General features: G+C 35.2%; 1 protein-coding gene across 12 annotated transcripts in view; it reads right to left on the reverse strand.

The window, feature by feature from the left end:
* Window positions 1–23,977, reverse strand: part of OSBPL9 (oxysterol binding protein like 9) — a 162,052-nt gene that overhangs the window by 29,161 nt on the left and 108,914 nt on the right. For 8 of the 12 annotated variants that reach the window (XM_059883373.1, XM_024987425.2, XM_024987429.1 and 5 more), the window contains 4 exons: window positions 12,714–12,809; window positions 11,857–11,904; window positions 10,846–10,875; window positions 9,788–9,838 (listed from right to left, as the gene is read on the reverse strand). In XM_059883373.1, the coding sequence (XP_059739356.1) occupies window positions 9,788–9,835 (48 nt within the window). In that variant the 5' untranslated portion in view covers window positions 9,836–9,838; window positions 10,846–10,875; window positions 11,857–11,904; window positions 12,714–12,809. Of the gene's footprint in view, window positions 1–9,787; window positions 9,839–10,845; window positions 10,876–11,856; window positions 11,905–12,713; window positions 12,810–17,566; window positions 17,636–23,977 lie in introns of all 12 variants that reach the window. The other 4 variants (NM_001075505.2, XM_024987421.2, XM_024987415.2 and 1 more) reach the window with 1 other exon arrangement.

Consider the following 23,977-nt stretch of genomic DNA (forward strand, 5'->3'; position numbering starts at 1 on the left):
TGAAATATTGTGAGAATTACCAAAATGTGACAGACCACAAAGTGAGCAAATGCTGCTGCAAAAATGATGCCAATAGACTTGCTCGACACAAGGCTGCCACAAACCTTCAATTTGTAAAAGGTAGTATCTGCAAAATGCAACAAAGCAAGATATGTGTGTGTATTAATTCACCTATTCCACCTATAACTCTATCAAGTAGGTACTATTATCATCCCCCTTGGATAGATGAGAAAACTGAGAAAGTGTGAGAAGCCAGGACTCCAAGACATATAGTTTAGTTCCAGAACTTATGCTCCTTAAGACTCGTCTCTCCTCTCCAAGGATGTACTTAAGAAGTTGGTGGAAAGTTATTGAACATATTTGTTCCTGTAACTATAATCCATCTATTAGTAATACACAGACAATATATTTAGCTTAAAACTGTTAATGTCTCAAATCCATACTATCAGGAAGCTTTCAAGTTTTAACAGAAATTGATATTTGGTTTTGGTTTTAAAGTTAACAGCCAAGTTACATCTCATTTATGTTCAACTCTTTAACTATGGAGTTTACTCAGAATTTACAACATTGAAGGGTCAATCAAGAACAATTTAAAGATTAGGGGATAATTTTTTTTAAAAAAAGCATTAACACAGCAGGCCTGAAAGAGCTATCCTTAGAAAAGCCTGCCTACAAAGTTGACCTTTGGCTGGTGTCTGGGAACTTGGATTTTAGGAGGGTTCCCAGCACCTAACTATCATAAGGGTACCTCACTGTGCCTGAACTGCTTAAGCAACCCAAACGGTTGATTTATGCTGAACACCTGCTTTCCTTTGGGGACTCTGGAATTTGTTAAGTGCAAGGTAAAGGGTGCTTACAGGACAAGACCCCAATAAAACCTTTGGGCACCGAGTCTTTAATAAGCTTCCCTGGCAGACATTTCACATATGTTGTCACAATCTGTTGCTGGAGGAATTAAGCACACCCCTTGTATGACCGCACTGAGAGAAGACTCTTGGAAGTCTGGGCCTAGTTTCCTCTGAATTTGGCCCCATGTGCCTTTTTCCTTTGCTGATTTTGCTTTGGCTCCTCTGCTGTAATAAACTGTATCTGTGAGGACAGCTACATGCTGTGCCCTCCAAGAACATCACCAAACCCAGGGGTGGCCTTATAAACTGCCAACACAATGCATACTTTCTTTGTATATCCTTGAGAATAAAAGCATGTTGATAAGTACGTAATCCATGCTGGGATTTGCACAAGTAAATTAACTATATATTTACAATATCCGAAGTTTCAGTAATTCTTAATAGAGGCAGTTGAAAATAAAATCTTGAGAACTACAGAGAAAGGAAAATTTTAAAGTTTCTTGCTCAGATGTTATTTTATTTTACTTTTAGTTTTCTACTAACTTCTAAACATTAAATTGATTTTTTCCAAAGAATTTCTCAGAAATACATGTAAGCGGCAATAAAGTGGAAACAAACACATGGGGTAGATTAAAATTTCCAAAAATGGTCCCAACAAGAGGTAGAGTTCATGGCCCCTATCCTCAAAACTTTGTGATTGTCTCTACCAATAAACATAACAGAAGTGACTACAACTTCTGAGACCAGGTCACAGAAATGCCTTGTCTTCTTGGAACCCAATCACCACACTGTGAGAAAGGCCAAACAATTGTAAAAAGAACTATGTGGAGGAGAACCTCAGCTGCAGCTCAATTTCCCAAGCACGTGAGTCAGTCATCTTGAAAGTGCATCCTCTGGTACTCCCCCTGCAGTTAGGCCAACAACAGGCACTGTGTGAAACAGAAACAGGTCATGGGGCCTACCCAGATTACCCCCAGATTTGTGAGCAAGATAAATGACAGCTATTTTAAGACAGATCGGGTTTGATATATAGCAACACATTATTAATATAGTGTATCATATTATCTTAGAAAACCACCACTTTTACTTCTGGTGTAATTTAAATAAACTTAAATATCCAGTTTTAAGATAAATAAGTACTAGGAATGTAATGTACAACATGATACATGTAACTAACACTGCTGTATGTTATATATGAAAGTGGCTAAGAAAGTAACCTTAAGAGTTCTTATCACACAAAAATTTTTTTCTATTTCTCTGATTTTGTATCTAAATGACATAATGGATGCTCACTAAACAGACTGTGATAAACTTTTATGATGTATTAATAGTAAAGTCAATCACACCCATAACTTACACAGTGCAGTCTCCTGTATCTCAATAAAACTGGAAGAAAAAAAATAAATATCTGACAATTTTTCCCTCAAAGTGTTCTCAATAATAAACGCTATCTACAGGGTATTTTAAGGCAGGGTTTACTATTTTTGTTACTGTTTTGCTTTATCTTTCAAGGCAGAGTCAAATCTAGATGAACCTACAGACTATTAAACACCTTAGTACCAATCCATTCCCATCATGAACTTAAGGAATTTTGTTCTACTATTTTAAAGGGTTTATAACACTCATTCCCACCCCCACCCTACCTTTCTTTTTAAAAATTTTATTGTTCTTGTTTTGTATGTAAACCACAAGTTGCCTTTTATCAGGGTCAGCTAAAGCTCAATTTCAAGTACTACCGAACCAGAGATTCAATTGAAATCAATGTGAATTATGTTAATTAAACAAAGAAAGGATCTAATGCTACTTCCCACTTAGATTATAAATATGTTTATCTGATTTTACATCCCTCATTCCTTAACACAATGGATATTCTCTTCTTCAAACAAACCAACATGACTGAGATCTGGAAATATGGTCATAACAAAAACACCAGCACAATATAATTTGGGAAGACTTTTGACCAGAATTATAGACTCCAGATGGTGACTGCAGCCATGAAATTAAAAGACGCTTACTCCTTGGAAGGAAAGTTATGACCAACCTAGAGAGCATATTCAAAAGCAGAGACATTACTTGGCCAACAAAACTCTGTCCAGTCAAGGCTATGGTTTTTCCTGTGGTCATGTATGGATGTGAGAGTTGGACTGTGAAGAAGGCTGAGTGCCGAAGAATTGGTGCTTTTGAACTGTGGTGTTGGAGAAGACTCTTGAGAGTCCCTTGGGCTGCAAGGAGATCCAACCAGTCCATTCTGAAGGAGATCGGCCCTGAGATTTCTTTGGAAGGAATGATGCTAAAGCTGAAACTCCAGTACTTTGGCCACCTCATGTGAAGAGTTGACTCACTGGAAAAGACTCTGATGCTGGGAGGGATTGGAAGCAGGAGGAGAAGGGGACGACAGAGGATGAGATGGCTGGATGGCATCACTGACTCGATGGACGTGAGTCTGAGTGAACTCCGGGAGTTGGTGATGGACAGGGAGGCCTGGCGTGCTGCGATTCATGGGGTCGCAAAGAGTCGGACACGACTGAGCGACTGAACTGAATTGAACTGAACTGATAGACTCTAGTATTTTAAAACCATGCCTACTGACAAAATTTATGAAATATGTTCCCATCTTTCTAATAAGGAAATGGAGTCTAATGAAAGCTCTCTTAATTATGGGCCTATACATGTGCTTATTACATAAATTAAAAAATAAATGTGCTATGGAGATGAAAGAAAATTTCCAATTCAGTTTGATGACATTCAACAATGGGACTAGGACAACTGGATATCCACATTAAAAAAAAAAAAAAGAACTTGGATCCATACCTCATACCACAAAGATTAACTCAAAGTAGATTATACATAGACTTAAATGTAAGAGCTAAAACTATAAGACTCAAAAGAAAACACAGGAATAAATCTTTGTAATTGAGGCTTAGGCAATGATTTCTCAGAAAAGTCACCAAAGCCAAAAGCCACAGAAGACTGATAAATTGGATTTCATAAAATTTAAAATTCGCATGCTTCTCAGGACACTATAAAGAACGTAAAAGGACAACCCACAGACTTGAAGAAAAATTTCTAAGTCATATATCTGATAAGTTGTATCCAGAAGACATAAAACCACCCTTACAACTAAATAATAAGATTAAAATAGCCATCTAAAAAAATGGGCAAAGAATGTGAACACTTTTCCAGAAATGCAAATGAAAATCACTATGAGACACCACTAGAATGGCTATAATCAAAAAGATAATCACAAATGTTGGTGAGGACGTGGGGCAAATAGAACATTTACGCATTACGAAGAGAATATAAAATGGTGTGGCTGCTTTGAAAAGTAGTCTAGCAGTTTCTCAAAAAGTTAAACAGAGAGTTACCCTAACCCAGTAACTCCACTCCTAGGTATGTACTTAATAGAAATGAAAATAAGCATCCACACAAAAACATCATACACAAATGTTCAGAGAGGCATTATTCATAATGGTCAAAAACCAAAAACAAGCCAAATGTTGTATATTATAAACAAAATGTAGTGTATCATTCAAAAGAATATTATTCAGCAATTAAAAGGAATTTGGTCCTGATTCATGCTACAACATGATCAACCTTGAAAACATTATACTAAGTGAAAGAAGCCTGTCACAAAATACCACGTACTATATGATCCTAAATATATAAAATGTCCAGAATAGGCAAGTCTGTGCTGTGGCGTGTGTACTCAAGTCATGTTCGACTCTGTGACCCCATGGATGGTAGCCTGCCAGGCTCCTCTGTCCATGGAATTTTCTAGGCAAAAGTAATGGAATGGGTTGCTATATCCTACTGCAGGCAATGTTCCCAACCAAGAGGTCGAACCCATCTCTCCTGAATTGGCAAGTGCATTCTTTACCACTGTACCACTTGGGAAGCCCTATAGGCAAGTTTAAGACAGAAAATAGATTAGTAGTTGCCAGGAAATTAGAGGAGAGGCAGGAGCAAGGGTGAGTGAGGGAAAGAGGTATAGGGACTGAACTCTTCATAGGTCTCATGTTTCTTTATTGGGGGGTGGTGATAAAATGTGCTAAATTAGATTATAGTGATGGCTGTACAACTTTGTAAATATACCAAAAACCATTAAAGCATAAACTTTAAATGAACGAATTTTATGATGTGTGTGAGAGTTGGACATAAAGAAGGCTGAGTGCCGAAGAATTCATGCTTTTGAACTGTGGTGTTGGAGAGTCCCTTGCACTGCAAGGAGATCAGTCCTGAGTGTTCACTGGAAGGACTGATGTTGAAGCTGAAACTCCAATACTTTGGCCACCTGATGCGAAGAACTGACTCATTGGAAAAGACCCTGATGCTGGGAAAGATTGAGGGCAGGAGGAGAAGTGGACGACAGAGGATGGTTGGATGGCATCACCAACTCAATGGACATGGGTTTGAGCAAACTCAGGGAGATGCAGAAGGACAGGAAAGCCTGACGTACTGCAGTCCATGGGGTCGCAAAGAGTCGGACATGACTTAGTGACTGAACAAGAAAATCTCATTTTAAGAAAAGTCTGATGAGAAATTAATGAATGCTGAGATGTAAAGAAAAAGTCTACAAAGAAAAATATTCTAAGGAGAGAATCTGGGATCCGAGGATAACTTAAAAGACACATCTACTTTAAAAGTATCTAGGTGGCATAGTGGTAAAGAATGTCTGCTGATACAGGAGATGCAAGAGATGTGGGTTTGATCCCGAGGTTGGGAAGATCCCCTAGAGTAGGAAATGGCAACCCATTTCAGTATTTTTGTCTGGAAAATTCCATGGATAGAGGAGCCTGGCAGGCTACAGTCCATGGGATCGCAGAGTCTGACACAACTGAGCACACAGTACACAACATGGTCAGACAACTCAGTTCTAAAATTATAATCCAGAGTTGTGAAGTCCAGTCTGGAAGCCACTAGTCACATGTAGCTATTCAGCAGCTGAATGTGGCTAGTTCAAAGTATAAAACATACCCAGGATAGTGATGACTTAGTGCTAAGGGAGAAGGAGAGAGAAAATGAAATATTTCATCAGTGAATGAATTTTTATATTGACTACATGTTGAAATGCTATTATTTTGGGTATAATTAGTTAAATAAAATACATTATTAATTTCCCTTGCTTGTATGAGTTGTGACTTTTGGTCATATCACCTAATCTTGATGAACTGATCAAGTCCTCTGCTGTAGGGGTCTCCCAGATTATGTTCACTCTGCTCCCTCCCCTCACTCCTTACTTCCTCTGCAGTTCCCCATGAATGGAACACTGCTGTCTCTACCTATGGGTCAAAGGAAGAATGAAGTTATATAAGCTAACACAACTTAACCGAAAATCCCAATAACCAAGGAATGCCCAAACTTTGCTGCACATTAGAATCAACTTGGGAACTGCAAAATCCAGTGCCTAGGCTGACACACCACAGCAACTACAAGAATGTCTGGGGGTGGGAAGCATGCATCAGAATTGTTAAAGGCCCCCCTGGTGGTTCTAATGTGCAAGCAAAGTTTGGGAACCAATGCACTAATCATTCAGGCAGGTGGGAAGCTTTAGGGAGTGAGAATTAAAAGGAAAGACTTGGAAAACTGGAAGAAGATTAAAACCCAACCTTTGCATGCTAAATCAAACCCCAAACAACAAAGGTATCGAATTATCTATATTCTTTTTTTGGCCATGTCTATTTGGAGCCTCAGATGAACGTACCTTTTCCAGAGTAGCTGATCCCAAAATTTTATTAACCCACCAGGGCAGAATAATCCCCCAAAGTAACTATAACAATTTATATTTCCATCAGTTCTCAAAATTATACCAACATGCCATTTGGTGGCTTTAAAATTTATGCCCTCCTGGAGAAGTTTTTTTTTTTTTTTTTTAAACTTAACAATTATTTAGGACTAATTAATGCTTGGTACTAAGAGCACCACAAACACTAATTCATTTAAGCTTCACACTACCAGTAAGAGTACAGATACTATTATTATCCCATTTTATATAGGAGAAAACCAAAGCAAAGAGAGGGTAAATAAACTTGCTCAAACGGTGGAGCAAAGATGCAAACTCAGTCTGGCTCTGAAGTCCATGCTCTTAAATATAAGGTAATGTTGCCTCTCATTATTATTTAAAAACTAATAACTTAATCATAGATTGACTGATTAGCCAAAGATTAATTTACAAGGATGATGAGTCACATGGCTAACTAAAAAATCATACATATACTGGAAATACTAAACCATGAACTATTACAAATTATGTATTAAAAAATGCATTCAAAACTCACAGTTATTATCAGGTCCCTGCTATGTGGCAGGCAACGTTCTAGACACAGGATACATCACTGTTATGGAGTAAATGTCTATGCACCACCCCCCAATTCAAACAATGAAGCCCTAACCTTAGTGGGGCTGTATTTGGAGTAAGGGAAGTAAATTAAGGTTAAATAAGGTCTTCAGGATGGGGCCCCAATCCATTAAGTGTCCTCTTAAGAAGAGATATGAGAGTTCTCATTCATGCTCACTTTCAATGTGTACATACCAAGGGAAGGCCCTGTAAGGATTGAGAGGGTGGCTGCCTACAAACCAGGAAGAGTCCTCGCCAGAAACCATATCCATAGGAACCTTGATCTTGGACTTCTAGCCTTCAAAACTGTGAGAAAATATATTTCTGGTGTTGAAGTCACCCAGTCTGTGGTATTTTTGTTATGGCAGTGCAAGCATTCTAATACAAGTAGTAAATAAGACAAAGTATTCACGGAGATTATAGTCAGGTATAGACAGACAATAAACAAGATACCATGTAAATCTGGCTAATGATGCAAGGCCAAGAAGAAAAAGAAAACTAATGGGAGGGTAAGATTATTTTAGATAGAGTGGTCAGTAAGGTCTCTCCAAAGAGAGTTCATGTGCATGGAAATTTGAAAAAAAGTAAAGAAGCAAACCCCAAAGTCTGGAAGAAATACCTTCTAGGCAGAGGGGAAAGCAAATACAAATCCCTGAAGCAGAAAATGCTTGGCCTGAGAAAAAGAAAACAGGCCAATGTTGTCATAACAGTGTAATCAAGCAAAATGAAGTGAGGGAGTAGTGACGGCTCAAACGCCATTAAGTTATCCTTAGTTATTTAAATTCCATTCCAGGGAAGTGGGAAACCATTAAGAGGATTTGAGCAGGCAAGTGACACGGCCTGATTTACACTTAAATTGTTTAAAAATACATAGAGTTCACATATGGTACATAAATAATTTGAGGGCTATATCTGTACATAAAAAGCTTGAACAGTGAAATTCTTTCTGGAAAAAATTAAAAAGCCAAACTTCATTTACTTGATCCATGTTATCCATTCTAAACTGAAATGCAGGTCCATTAAGCTGGGCTACAACAAACAGGTAGCAAGTACTGACGTAATTGTATAAATTTCTAGAATAAAGTTTTTCTAATTTGAATTGTAACTCATTCAAAAGACAGAGCATCAAAAATGTTCTTCTTGGGTAGCTAAATGGTGAGCTACTGAAAGAGGCTAGGCCGCTCTGTTTTACAAAGAGCAGCTATCTCAAGTACTGAATGGGCTTCCCTGGTGGCTCAGACTGTAAAGAATCTGCCGGCAATGAAGAAGACCCAGGTTTGATCCCTGGGTCAGGAAGATACCCTGGAGAAGGGAATGGCAACCCACTCCAGTATTCTTGCCTGGAGAATTCCATGATTTGCAGAGATGATCCAAATTAGTCTAAACACTATCAGTTCTTCCTCAATTTTCTAGAGAAGACATTCCCTAAAATACCTATCTACTCACACTGAGCTTAACGTTTTTTACTGGTTATCTGTATATAAGCTTTTGGGTGATTGTAGGTGCCCCAACCCACTCATGTAATTTCACAGAAAAGAAAACACAAAATAAAAACCTTACCCCCATTTATGCCTCCAACCCTATTTTCCCTTTATAATACATTCTGATCCACAAAAATAGATGGGAAATTTAGAAACATATATAGAAAATCAGGCATAGTCATCAAAAATACCTAGAAAATGAACACGAGTCCTTAAATTCTGACACTTTAATAGCCTCAAAAGAAAATGATACTTCCCCTCAGCCCTACACTTACAAACTTAATAGCCATACTATCTAAGCAGAAATGCATTTTTCTATACTATTGTGTCATTAACAATGCTAGGAAAATAGTGTTCATTATTAGGCAAACACGTATATACAACTGAATACGTAAAATAGGCCACATAATTAAAAACTTAAACATTTCCAAACCTGGTTGCTGAATTGGCTGCCCACCTGCTTTTAGCCACTGGCCAGAAACAGAGGTGCAGTCAATGGTAAAAAAAAAAAAAAAAAAAAAAACACAACTTTTTTTAATACTTATTTTCAAATACTAAAATTTTTATTTCTCAAAAGTACATTTTTAGGTTGAATACACCAAAATTTTTTAGAAACGCAGGCAATATCCATGAAATTGTTACCCAGTCACAATAACCAAAAATATTTATTCTATGAATAAGGAATAGCAGTTTATTAATGTAATTCAGTACTAGAAAAAATGTGTAAAAAACAATTTTATCTCCATTATACTCTTCATTGTGGATGAACAAAAATAATTCTGCTAAAATTCAATTCCTTTTTTCCTAAGAAAATCTTTTTTGTGAAAGATTTTGCAAAATATGTCTGTGTTTCAAGCAGTGATAATGGAAAGGGTGAGTCATTCAAATGTGCTCCCTTCCTTCCCAGCCACCATCACAAATGACTTCATCAAAAACAGGCACAGGCTGGCAAGTAACATCCAAACACAACAGTTTTTCAACAGTAACAGGAACCCCAAAATAGAACTTAAATTTACTGTAGAAAGGTACTATATTTTAGAACTGAGTATTTTGGTTACTAGAGAAAAATGCCATTACATTTAAATCCCATTAAATGAAAATAATCAAAAATAAACTTTACTTACTTTAGCGATCTGCAGCAACACAATGCAGTGTTTAATTGACTCTACCATGCTCTATAAAAACAAAATGCTGATTTTAGATCTTGCCCCCAATAAAACGGCCATGTAATGTGAAAGCTTAAAATATAAAAATCAGTTCAAATACACAGGATTTTAAGTCTTCTCTACATAAGAAATACCCTCTCTGGATTTCGAGTGGGTTCTAATATATGTGTGTGTGCGCGCCTGTGTCCATCTAACTCTTTGCGACCCCCTGGACTGTAGCCTCTAGCCATGGGATTCTCTAGGGAAGAATATTGGAGTGGGTTGCTGTTTCCTTCTCCAGGGGCTCTTTTGGACTCAGGGATCCAACACAGGTCTCCTGTGTTGCAGGCAGATTCTTCACTGTCTGAGACACCAGGAAATATGCTGATAGTGGCAAATGAAATTATTATTAGCAATTCTATGAATCATTTGGGAATGCCAAAAAATTGTTAATTTACACTGAATAATATCTAAGTACGGGACCGGTGGTGTAATGGATAATGCGTCTGACTATGGATCAGAAGATTCTGAATGGGATATGAATCTGATTAACTTCCAAATTCTTAGATCAACAGCAGGCTATCTCAATGCAAATTCTCAAAATGTCATTCAAGACTTTCATGGAATTATGGAGAATAAAGGATCCTATCAAAATACTGGTGAACCTATAATACTACTATATCTGTATATAAAATGCTTTTATCAAAATAGAAGTTTTATTAGCAGTCCAGTACATAATGTCAGAAGGCCAGTATATCAGAAAACTCAAATGTACATTGTGTGTGGATAACACTTTTTATCCAACGATCTCAAAAAGACAAGACCAGAAACATAAAATGGCATCTGAAGTCAATTCAATTCAAAGGATTATTCTATTCATTTAAATTCCTTTAGAAAATAACACAGCTCTTAAACTCTTGTAAAAATTCATAAAAATTAAAATCTCAATTGCTCTTATTAATAGTAGCAGCTTAAAACAGAAACATTTTAAAGCACTTTCTAATGCAAAGCCAGAGTTACTCAAACATATAACTTACATTTGTTGTCTCTTTGAGGGTTTCAATTTTCTGTGAAAAATAAGTTTAAATAAATTGTCAGAAACACAAGGAGATATCATTGCTGTTTTTTACTGGTTAGTCATTTAAAGAATTTTGACTAAAAATGTACTCATTACTCTAAGTGAGTTCAGGCAGGTTGCAGAGTGCTTTTAGTTGTACTTCTTAATTTAAATCAAACATTTAAATAAAAAATTCAAACACTTTATGGATTACATCCTCAAATAAAATTCATGTGGTTCAATTCAAGATTTGTAAGAATAATATAAAACATTCTTACTCCTTACCTGAAAGCAAGTTTTGTCTTTTCTATAGGATACGTTATGTGATTTTAAAATGCTTATTTTAGAATCACTTTAAACTTTGCAAAGCTGCTTAAAAATGACATGAAACTAAATTCCAAAACTAAGAAGGTGAGCTAAACATGACTCACTACTATTACCAAGTGTAAAAGAGCCAAATGCAAGGCTATGATTAATAGAAATGCAAAAACATAAATGATGGTGCATCAGGAAATCTAGTCAAGGAAAAGAAAAACATTAATTGAACAAAGAAAATAATATTCAAACTACAAAGTGGTTGGCAAAAACCCAAAGGGAGGAACTATAATTAAAGCAACATTCATTTTGTGTCCTCATCTGTGGCTTCTGGTTTATTTTGAAAATTTTACCAGTTGCCTTATTAATATCTGAAGTGACCACATGTAAATTTAATAAATTTTTACCTTCAACGTATGATCCCTCAACAGAAAGAACTTATTCCTAGGAAAGTGATACTTACACAAAGGGTATCATAATAAAAATTTCAGTTATTCTTTTGTTCAATTATGAAACCACACCAGAAATGCACCAGAAAACTCCCCTTAAAACCTATATGGCACATTATAAGAGGTGAACAGTAAAGTAGTCAAAACACTGAGGTCCTTCTATTACTTCTCCAAAAGGCTCCTGGTTTAAAAATTTTTTAAGTCAAAATCATGATTATGGAAGTTACCTTTCTCTGTTCATCATCTTTGCAGTTTTGAAGTTTGTCATCAAAAAGCTACAGGATTAAAAAAAAGAAAAGATTATAGTATCAAGCTATTTTACTACATTGTATATGTTTACTAAACAAAGAAAAACAACCATATTTCTTCCAGGGATGATTTATACATGGATTAAAAGTATAATCTTTCTTAAAATACAAGATAACATGTATTTTTCCAAGGCACTGTTATCAAGTCAAATTCTACTAAACTATCTTAAACAGTCAAGATCAATTACTCTGGTAGCATTACAAAGCGAAAGAAAATATATGACTTTAAGAACTTTAAATGTCAGTTCGAATCTGTTTTTTTCTGCCTTGTCTTTCAACTTTATCAACATTTCTTTTTCTCTCCAGGACCTTTGCTAGTAATTAATTTTAAAGTGGGAATTGAAGGAGACAATTTTAGTAATGATAAAGGATGTAAAGAAATAAACTCTTCCAAACTCCTAACTCACCCAAATAAGAAAAGCCCTTAAAAACTAAACCACTTAAAATTTACCAGTTTCAGAGAACTTTTAAACAAAATATGAAACTAACCTTGTTTTATTTCCTTCTAATTATGTTTAGGTTAGTTTTTAAAATTGCTGAAGGACTAGTAAGCGTTGTAAAGTAACATTCAGTTCAGTTGCTGCTCAGTCGTGTCCGACTCTTTGTGACCCCATGGACTGCAGCACACCAGGCTTCCCTATCCATCACCGACTCCTGGAACTTGCTCAAACTCATGTCCATCGAGCCGGTAACATTAAGTAATTGTTTTTACTCAAAATCAAGCTCTGGAACATTTACTACTTTATATCAATTCAATATATAATCGAATACCATACCTTCAACTGTTCTATCAAGATTTGTAGGTATGCATCAGCCTCTGTAAGTTTCTTATCAAAGTCCTGGACACTAGGAACAAATCCTGAATCCAAACCCTAGAGGGGGAAAAAATTGCAATAAATCCCAGCAATGTCTAATAGTACAAAAGATCATCCTTCATATGTGACACTTCACTTTTCTAAATTAAAAATAGTCTTTTACATAAATAATAGGTCTATTTAAATTATCTAAATTCTCCAAGAATAGTTGGTACATCAATCTCCTTCATGAACTTCTAGCACTATTCCCTTCTCATCAATTACATGTGCTGCTGTTCAAATTAGGATTTATCCTGCTTTTTCAGAATAATTTTCTTCTCTCCCAAAAGCCCCATACTGGGCTCCAGAGCAACAATAATTTAGCTAAAGGAACATGCACAAAACCTAGATTACCCTCTTATTTCCCCCCTATTTTTTGTTCAGTTCAATCCTCCTCCAGTCCCCTAATCTCAACTTTATATTCTCATTGTTCTCCTATTCCCTAAATTACCCCATTAGCTCAGATGTTTTCCTCCTCCTCCTCCCTTATTTAAAAAAAGAAGGAAAACAAAATTCTCACCTCTTCTAAGAGGGCCCTCCCTAAGTGAAAGTGACAACACTTCTGTCTTACCTTCCCTACTCATCTTCCCCCTTGGCATGAACATTACACTCTCGACATAGTTTAAATGTTTATTTATTTAGAGGGCCCACTTATTTCTCAGTTTTACAATTCAGAATGTGCATGTCCTACTTTTTGTACACTAAAAATTTTAAGCTCTAAGAGTATAGGATTCCTATGCTTTAACTCTACTCAAAAGAAAGTTTTGAGTTTATCATCTTTGACTGAAAAATACATTAATCTTGGTTGTAAAAGACAAAACAGTCTGAGATCAAAAAAGGCTATCATCTTGCCATATTTGCATGACTAGAAGTCATGCAGTTAAACAGGGAAATAAGGGTCAGGAACCAATAAAGTCACAATCCCAACCCAACCACAAAACCCTGCACTAAAAGGCTGAGACACACTGCTCCAATATAACATACTTGACCTTCAATGTTTTTTGTTCCCCTCCGTTTTGCCAAAAAACTGCTTATCATTTCACACTCTCCATTTTAGTCAGTTGAGGCCAGAGTTCATTTTATATTAAACCAACACCTCACCTTACCTAACACTGTCATTAGCAAAGCATTTTTTCCACCATGATCTCAAACATCAGATTGACACAGTATATAGCATTATGGAAACAACAATGGGTTGGCAGACCTGGTTTCTAGTTACAGCTCAGCCACTAACAAGATACTGTGTTTCTCTAAGCTATTTTCTTACCTCCAAATACAGGCTCCTCCTCCTACTATTATTAATGTGGCAGCTATGACTTCTACTAAAGACTATAATTACTATCAATAACTACTGTTACTACTGCTGTTCTTCCCAAACTAAAATTTAAATTCATAAACAAAGCATTAAAAACCTAACTCTTATTAAGATCATGGGAAAAACAACTAATCTTGTAATTCATTTTCTTTTTCAAATTCAAAGGCAACAAAAACTGCCTACTTTTTTTCTTACATACACACTGAGAAACTACTTGAAATGAGGACTGAAAATAAGAGATGTCATGTAAAAAAAAGTTTAAGAAAGAAAAATACTAAGCAATGTATGTAAAATCCAGATATATTTATAAAAATTGTAAACACCTTCATTTTTAAAGATAACCCCTAAGACACTGTTTTAGAAACACTTCCTTCCTATGCAGAATATAATAAAAGATGTGGGAAAGAAAGGATAAATCCATCACATTCCAGAGATACTACAGTATTGTACTAAGAAAGTAGGGAGTGATTCCTTTCAATGTAACTACACCACAGGAATATAGGAAGGACTGCTTGGCTTACTTTTTGTTTCAAAAGCGATATAATTATCAATAACTTAACTATAAACCTCATTAAAATCAGTTAAATACATTATTCTTGCTAAATATTTAAAAAGTCAATGGCATGCTCATAAATAAAAAGGTGAAGGATCTAAATGAGAAAAAGTGATCTTCAAGAATTTTCCCTCTTCTGAATCCATTTAGAACCACCACTATAAAAATCTAATTAACATAACCTTCTAGACAAATCACTATTTGATTAAAAATCCCCCAATAAGTAAATGGAAAAACTTAGATTTAAATTACTATGATCTGAAAGCTACCTAAATTAAGTCTTAAAAACAACTCTTTGATTTTACTATTAATATAATCATGCGAACCTCACTGTGGCTCTTTTCTCAGACCTGCCTCTCCCTAGACAGTCTTCTACAACATTCCTTTACCCTTAAAACCCCCAACATCGTAACATCCAAGTCAAAGATCTACTCAACAGTCCACTTTTCTCTATGTACTGTATAATAGGAAGTTTGTAACAATAGTTATTAGCTTAAAATCCCAGAACTGGCCTAAACTCTCTTGCATAGTAAATTCATAAATCTTTGGTATACCTTAAAATAAAATCTACATATAGAATTTCCCATCTGCAATCAATAAAATAACATGTACACACTGATTTAAAGTGGATAAGCAATGCTAGTAATTAAGCTGTTTTCTCAAATCTTTTAAGAATTATGTGCTAGAGGAAAATATATGTTTTCACCACATACTGTGATTCAGGACATGGAATTAAAGCCATGCAGTCCAACCTCCCACTCAACAGCAGTTACTTTTATAATGTTCTTGAAAGTCATCTAGTCTTAGAGTATCTTAAGAGAAAAGGAACTTATTACCTTCTAACATACATAAACGATTTCATAAAATCCCTTTATTATTCTTTTCATTCAACATTTAAAACATAAGGTATTACACTTATTCATATCCTTTTTAAGGGACTTGTGTTTTTAAAAAGGTCATAAAAATAGAATATAGTCCTTTACCATGTCGAGAGTGGTCTGTCTTCTTTTGAATAGAACTCAGAACAGGCAGACCATTTAAAACACTATGACTTCATACTTCCTACAGTGACATCTTAGCTCTTGGGAACAAGCAGGTTGGGAGTCAAACAGACTCTGTACTTACCTTTTAATCTAACACTTATCACATTTTATCATATCTAAATATTTACTTGACTGATTTCCCTGAAGGATTCTAAACTCCACTAGGGCAGAAACTACCGTTCATTCAGCACTGTACCGCTCCACCCCCACACCAACACCAGGCTAGCGCACTAGCACACTGTCGAGCGAACACGTGTATGCGCTGATGGCAGCTTCCGGCAATGCTGATGCCGTTATGCCAGTCTTCTCCACGCACGGATTCCTAGATCTCCCCTGCTTTGGTTTTCTTTCTCCTTCTCCTCCCTCAGTCCTTTTCTTCACGTCTTTCTTTCCTTCTCTTTTTTCCTTCAGTAGTAAGTGGTTATACTGCATTTTTGGCAGTCAGGACCAAAAGAGGTGGCTGCTCCTTAATTTACCACATTGATGAGCCATAGTTCTAAAGATGATTTCTGTATGAATTCATTTAAAGTTTAAAATAAAACTATTACAGAGAAACAGAGACAAAATGGTTTGTAATATAAAATAAGCTAAACTAGAAGAAACTCAATAGAAATTATACCTAAATCTAACCATTATCTATGTAAAGAAAAAAAACCCACTTATGTGGCAAACGTGGTTTAAAAAAAAAAAAAGTCCCTAGTCTTCAAGAGTAACTTGCTAATTAAAGAAAGCTAAAGTACATGTATAAAGTTAACAGTAACACATAATTCTCTATCAACCAAGGTCTATGTGTCCAGATTAAAAATATATAAAGGCAGACATCTGGCCCAATTTAAGGGGAATTTCAAAAATAATATTTAAAATGACAGAAGAATATTAAACTGCCTCAAAATTGTATGTAAGTACCTCCCTACTATCTTTCTAATACTGATGTTGAATATCATCACTTTTCTCAGAAGGTACTTCTAACACGTTAGCAAAATTAAATTTCTATTAATAACTCTAATAGGGACATTAAACATTGTACTTTATACATATACATAACTGAATACTTCACTGCCATTAGAAAGAAGAGTATTATAAAGGACGGCTTTAATACTTTCTGAAGTACACAGGAATTGTACTTCTTATGTAGCTGCTTTGGAGAGACACTTACTAAAATAGTACAAGAGGCAATTTTTGAGGCAAAGAGTAAAAGCTTTTAAAGTAATTCCTGCTGACAGAGGAAGAGTAATAAATAGTGGAGGTAAAGGTGGGGAAAGGTGGTTTAAGGTCTTCTTGAGGTCAGAATCAGGAAATAAGAAAGTTATGAGTAATTTAAGGAACTGAGAAGAATAATGAAGAACAGGAAGGGCTATGACTGAATAACACTCTAAAAAGAAATTCACAAATGAGTAATTATTTTCATATCAAATCTTATTTCACAGCAAAAACTTAAAGGACTAAGTACCTTATGCTCAGTGCTTTCTCTTATATAATATGTTGTGAAACGAGAAACACCGAAATTATTCCATGTGAGTCTCAGAGTTCAGAGTAACAAGAAAACAAAATAAGTGATCAGTAGCAGAACTGTAAAAGGAATAACAGCTTAAAAATTTAACAAAGGAAAAACACCAAAGAAAACAAGACACCTAATGAAAAACAAATGGCATAAATACAGACAAAAGTAGGTGATTTTTAAAGGAAAATTAGCATAACAGTCCTTAAATAAAATAATAAAAACTTTGCAGAAATGTTGTTTTGATTAAATATGAGTATTTGGAAAGTTTATGTTCACAGTTAGCAATTTGAGATGACATGCATCACAGATACGCTTTCAGCCAATGAAAGAAGTATAGGGCATACTTACAATTGCATCACTTACAATTATTTTTGAAAATTCAAGAACTGGAGAGATACCAGAAGACTGGAAAAAAGCAAGTGTGGTACTGATCTTCCAAAAAGGTAAGGAAAAGAGAGAATAGAAAGTTACTATGCTGTGCGTGTGACATGAGTAATTAATTAAAGGAATAATAAGAGAAAAATCTGTAACTGTACAGAGGAAAAGTATCAATAGGTACATGAGTAGCAAGTGGCAAGTTAAAAAATAATTAAATTTAAAAATTACGCCAAAAATTTTAATGGCTTTTCTGTTCCTTAGAAATTAGAAAATTAAGTTTTTGGAAAAATGACACCACTTTGTTTCCTTACCAAGTTACTCAAAAGTTGCTTTAATGATGAAAAAAGTATATTAAAGAAACCAGAAATATTAGTAAGACCAAATATTAGTAAGATTTTATGTGGGGTATACTAATCAGTGCCTTCCTTGGTTTATTAAAAATTTGGAAACATTTATAATCTGCCATTTCTGTAGTTTACCCTCTTCAGCTAAAGGAAAACAGAATTTAGAGGTATAGAGAAGTTCTGAGAATATGAATTTTTAACCCTAAAAAATACTCATATACCAATTTGTTTGGAGTAAAGATTTCCAATTCAAAAATATCCATAAAATTGAGCCTATTATTAAATTCTTTCCTCCAGTGTAACTTCAGAACAGCATTTTCCATCTAAGTCAATGTTCTGATAGTCTAAGATTCCAAATTAGGTTCTCTTTTATCAACATGATAGTTATAGCTATTTTATCAACAACTGCTCAGTGCCCCAAGAATGCCCTGAACGGTAAAGCCTTTTCCCATAGTTTTAAACGAACAGTACTAGCACCACAGCTTGCCTGGAGAATCCCAAGGACGGGGGAGCCTGGTGGGCTGCCGTCTATGGGGTCGCACAGAGTCGGACACGACTGAAGCGACTCAGCAGCAGCACAGATTCACCAGGGATGCACAATACAGTACAGGAAGTTTTTTTCAGAGTACTAGATCCTCTGGCTAGATACTTTACTGTACGTCATTTCTTGTTTCATTATTATAACATAGTAAAATAGATAGATATTAACCCTATTTTATAAGTGCTTACCCAAATCATCCAGATGGGTTTTTGAGATTTCAACCCAGTCCTTTGATTTCAAACCCATTACATTTTTCTATTAAATCACAATGATATTTGAAAAGAACTCATAGCATATTAGACTAAAATTTAATCTAAAAATGTCTGCAGGAGCCTAGTGTACCCAAAATGAACACAAGCTTTAAAGTCAGACTGATCTAGTTTTAAATCCTGAATCTGGGATTCCCTAATTACCTACATGATCTGGCCAAGGTACTTTCTCTACCTCCATTTTCTTACCAGGGAAGGACACAAAAATAAACCTCTCAAGGTTGTTGGAGAGATGAAAGAATATACATAAAGTAACAAAATAGTTAGTGTTCTATTTCTTCTTCATAATGTGGAGCTGAAAATAACCAGGATTCAGCAGTTTCCCAGACCCTAAACTAGGCCTAACATACAGAAAAGTTTCTCAACAAATATTTGATGGATTAAGAACAAAATAAATTAACAACTAGGTAATATACAAAACATATGCAACTCTAATAGAGAAGTATAATCGAGAAAAGGATACCAGCATAACTTAAACTGTATTTAACATTCCTTGAAAAAAAGGAAAATAAACAGTAAGCTGATGAACTCTGAAGAAAACATCGTAGTAATAAAAAAGGTATGAGAAATAGACAAAACTAGTGCTAAAATACAGTCTTGGAAAACAGATCAGAAACAAAATTCCACATGAGATGTTCAGAAAAGTATCAGGTATTATGCCTGAACCACAAAAGGTAAATTGTGCTCAATTATTACCTTGGTAACAAAGAGTCAAACAATATAAAGAATCACTCTTTTCCATAAAATAAAAAGATTTTGAAAATACATTAGTTCTTTGAAAAATAAAAACATTTTTATCTTTAAATTTATAAAGAAAATAACTTCTCTTAAAAAAAAAACAAACACAGCAAGTCTAAATTGCTCATATACTTGGGACAGAAAAGAGCTGCTTTGTCAAATAGGAATCAGGTACCTACACCTTTGTCAAAATTCCTTAGCTTTATCATAACTCTTAGCACAACTGCTTACTCTTCATGATCTCTCTTCATCTAATACCACCACTGTTATGTAACATTTTGACTTACAGAACAAAATACTAATATTGATTCCATAAAGTGATTTATTTGATTACTCAAACAACTGCAGAAGAAAGGTTTGGGTTTGTACCATTTTCCTCTATTTAAATCACTGATACCTTGTCTTTCCAAATGACTCTCCCAATTTATTCAATAAAGTCATATGTGAACTTACTGCCAAAAGTAAATAGAACACACAAAAACCTGGAGTTTATAAACAGGGTGAGCACTATCCCAGTTTGTCTGGGAGAGTCTCTTTTTATGCCTGTTGTCTGAACAAAATTATTAGCAGCCTCTTTCACTCTCCAAGTGCTCCAGTTGGGACAATAATATGTTCTCCCTCTCTATAAAGGTTGTAACTAGCATTATAGAGATATAAATGTCTGGGAGGCATACAGATTGCCTCAAGATTTCAGAATGCAGCAAATTACTTTAAAAAATGTTTAAATGAAATATGAGTTTACAGCTTCTGAATGTAGAAAGCAAATTACAAAAATAAAATAGACATCAAAATTCAGGCCAATTAATACTGGCTGAGTGATTACCTTATTCTAGACAGAGACATGAATAATAAGATGTTATATTTTTGAAAAGTTATTTTATTCTCACACACACACAGGTCTGAAATAAAACACACAAGAAGCAGATGTTACACCTACGAAGTGAGATTGAGAAAGAGGTGCATTTGAGACAAAGACTTCTTAATTTTTACTTTATATATTCATGGTGCCTGATTTTTAAAAAATTAGTAAACTCAAAAATTTTATGTAAAAAGTATTCAGAAACTGTACCGGTTATAAATGTTTCAAAAATTTTATAACTCTTTTAGCTTGCAAAATCATCAGCATTATTATTTTAAAATTATCAAACCCTAAAATGTCTTGAGAGAGTAAACTTGGTAACACTAAAGCTGCTCAGATACATCTTTTCAAGCCAAATAAAATAAAGCATAACAAATGTATAACATTATTTACAGATAAAGTATAAACTAGCACCCACGCACGCACACGCACGCTAACAAGAAAAATGGCCAGTAAAACAAAGCAGAATACATAATTTTTTCCCACATCCTTCCTGCCAATTCCATGATTATGAGTCAACACTAAAGAAAGTAAACTCATAAAAAACAAAAATATCTACTATATAAGTCCACTTAATGAAGCACTGTTTGACCATGTGGTGCTGGCAATTAGTCAAAGCTTTATTTTTCACACGTTAATCGCTGGTCAGGCTACTGACAATATCTTTCTTAAAATTAAAAGTCATAGGTTAAGTCATTCCAGGATCTTAAATAAGCTCTGAGTTGCTTACTAGGATGGGATGCAAAAAATACATTCTTCCCCTTTCCAACTTCATATGACTGCCTGTCACTGAGCTTCACAGAATTTTGGAAAGCAAATTCTCATGATTTTCAAGGGCCCACCAAAAATGGAAGTTTCAGAAAGTCTCCTGGAAATCTGCTCTACATATAATGAGGAAAAATTCATGTTCAACACATGAATTCTTAAAACTGAATGCTTTAGTAGTTCAAGTTTTCAAATAACTACAGAATTCTCATAATCATTCATATTACTTGTTGAAATGTGATTATGAAATGTTTCTACAAAATCTAATGTATTCCTTTAACAAAACTGATCTCTCTGTATGGCAAAATACAACAAACTGAAATAAAACCACCAAGGGAAGTTAAAAGATAAACTAGTCAGGCCAATAGGCAATCAGTACTAAATGGCTTATTTCTCACACAAAACAAGCAAACAAAATAGAACAAAAATAACCCTGAATTGGAATGAATAGATTCTGTAACTGGCTTGGTGATAATTCCTTTAAAATTACATATGCCGAAGCAGTTTTTGTATATCTGATTTAGCTGCCAGTGAACATCAAACAGAAGGAAATAAGTTGTTTTCACTAAGGCTGTTAAATGTGCAATACAAAATTACCCTGATTACCCTGTTGTCAGAAATCTATCAAAAAAGTCTAAAATATGACTAAAATATATGTTTGACACGACAAGACTCTTTTTATTCTCCACTGTACCCCCAGGATAGTGCTTGGTTTGTAGCAAGTGCTCAATAAAATTTTTGTAAATTAATGAATTAAGGAATTCTGAAATGCGTCAACCTGTTCGGATTTAAACATAAAAAGCAATCAAAGATGTTCTTGCAGATTATAAATCAGAGTACTCATTAAAAAAATCACAAATAACATCTAACTTTCTAAACAATTTATTATAAGTATGGATGCTGAAAACTTTTAAGAGTAACTGAAAGTTTTTAAGAGAAGAGAAATTAAATAGGAAAGACACCACCCAGGGAGTTCAAGAAGCAAGACCAGATGATAATAACTAAAACAAACTTCTAAAACTTCATTCTCTCATGCCAAGTCTCATGAACATAGTTTCATACATACTACTCTGGGTTTGGAATTCAGCATTACAATAATGATTTATTCACTGGGTGTTTATGACTATGACACTGCGCTGGATGCTCTGGACATCCCAAGATGAAGCAGATGTAGCTTGAAATCTGTAGTAGGAGATAAGCATCTAACTACAAATAACCACTCTGCAATACCTAACAGTTTCAAATCTGTAGTAGGAGATAAACATCTGTCTACAAATAACTGCTTCAAGCATGATAAATTATTATGAGAAAGGTACTAAACAATTCAAAAGAGAAAGTTAAGGGGGTCAGAAAAGTGTCACAGAGGTAGCATTTTGATTTGGACAAAGATGAGGAGGGGGAAATTATTAACAGCAGTGAGTAAGGGTGGGAAACATTATAAATAGATGGGATGTGTGAACTTTTCTTTAGGAGAGAAATGAGGGCAGGGTTAAGTAAACTAGCAAGGGATGCTAAGGTACCCAGGAATCAGGATCAGCAGCCAAGATTGAAGGAACAAGGAGGGAAACAATGTAGCTCCGAGCAGGCTCAAGGGACACCAGCTGTAGGACACAGCCACTGCCACAAATTCATCAAAGCAGAGAGAGAGCAAGAGGAATAAATACCCCCAAAGGTTCTTTTTTTCCTTCCATCTTCTGTCCTTCCATTGTCTAAACCCTACGAGAAGCCAGAAGGTAAAAAGGACTCTAGGTAACACAGGCTGTGAAGGTCAGCCTCCTGGGGCAGAGAAAGAAGCAAAGAGAATGAATTTGCAGGAAACTGGAGAGTAACCAGAAAAGCCATCTTTCCAGACTTAGGAGCAAGTATAAGCACAAAGAGAGGCTGAAAAGCACAAGGAGGTGAAATAACGAACAATATTCTCTTGGAGATGTAAGATATTTTTCAGATGCAGATGCTGAACTGAAAGTGCAAAATCAGTGTCTGAATTGGAAAAATTACTGGGACTTAGGAGATTGAGGCGAGCAATGAATGAACACAAGTATCAGAGCAGCACCCCAGTTCTCTCTAGAGCTAACAGAAGAGCAAAAACCACAGATGGTAGTCCTGTTAGTCTAGTCTCTAACTGCGTGAACTTGGGCAAGTCACCTGGCTCCTCTGAAACTGTTTTCTCCATTTTATAAATACATAGAGGCTGAATTAAAACTTTAAGATCCTTTCCAGTTCTAAGAGTCTGTGAAGCCAGTATCTCCAAGTAAATAACCATATTCATCAGGTGAGTGAACAGCTCACCATACTGGAAAAACCAAGGGTCCATTTACTGGCTTTAAAAAAAAAGGTAACTTCATTTAAACAAAGACAATAAAAACTTAAAGGTTCTAACTGCAGTTGGATCCTCTACCATAGGATAAAAAAAAAGTCAAAACACAAGCAAAAATTTAGTGTAACCTTGAAACTGAGTGAGGAAGATTAATGTAACCGGATTAAAAAACATGCTCTGGAATGCAGAGAATGCAAAGAAACAACCGAGTAAGCAGAATACCTTGGTTGAAATGGCACATTTCAGAAAAAACAAAATTAGCTGCTCTGTCAATATAGCAAAGAAGCAAAGTTCTTAAAGGTGTTTCTAGAAATAAATGAACTCCTATAGTATTAATAACTCCCCTGCCCTCCAAAACACACACAGCAACCATTAACATTCCTCTGCAATACAAATATTCACTGAAGATCTGTTATGTGCCAGGTGCTATCAATGTCTTCAAAGGACTTCGTTAAGGACAATACAGATAACATAGCAAATACAATTAATCATTACCTAATCTTCTGGAATGAGATCAGATTTCACCCTTTCCAAGCAGTCTCCCTGACTTCTCTAGCCAGCAA

The sequence above is a fragment of the Bos taurus genome, chromosome 3 (genome assembly GCF_002263795.3).
Source record: "Bos taurus isolate L1 Dominette 01449 registration number 42190680 breed Hereford chromosome 3, ARS-UCD2.0, whole genome shotgun sequence".
NCBI classification, from domain to species: domain Eukaryota; kingdom Metazoa; phylum Chordata; class Mammalia; order Artiodactyla; family Bovidae; genus Bos; species Bos taurus.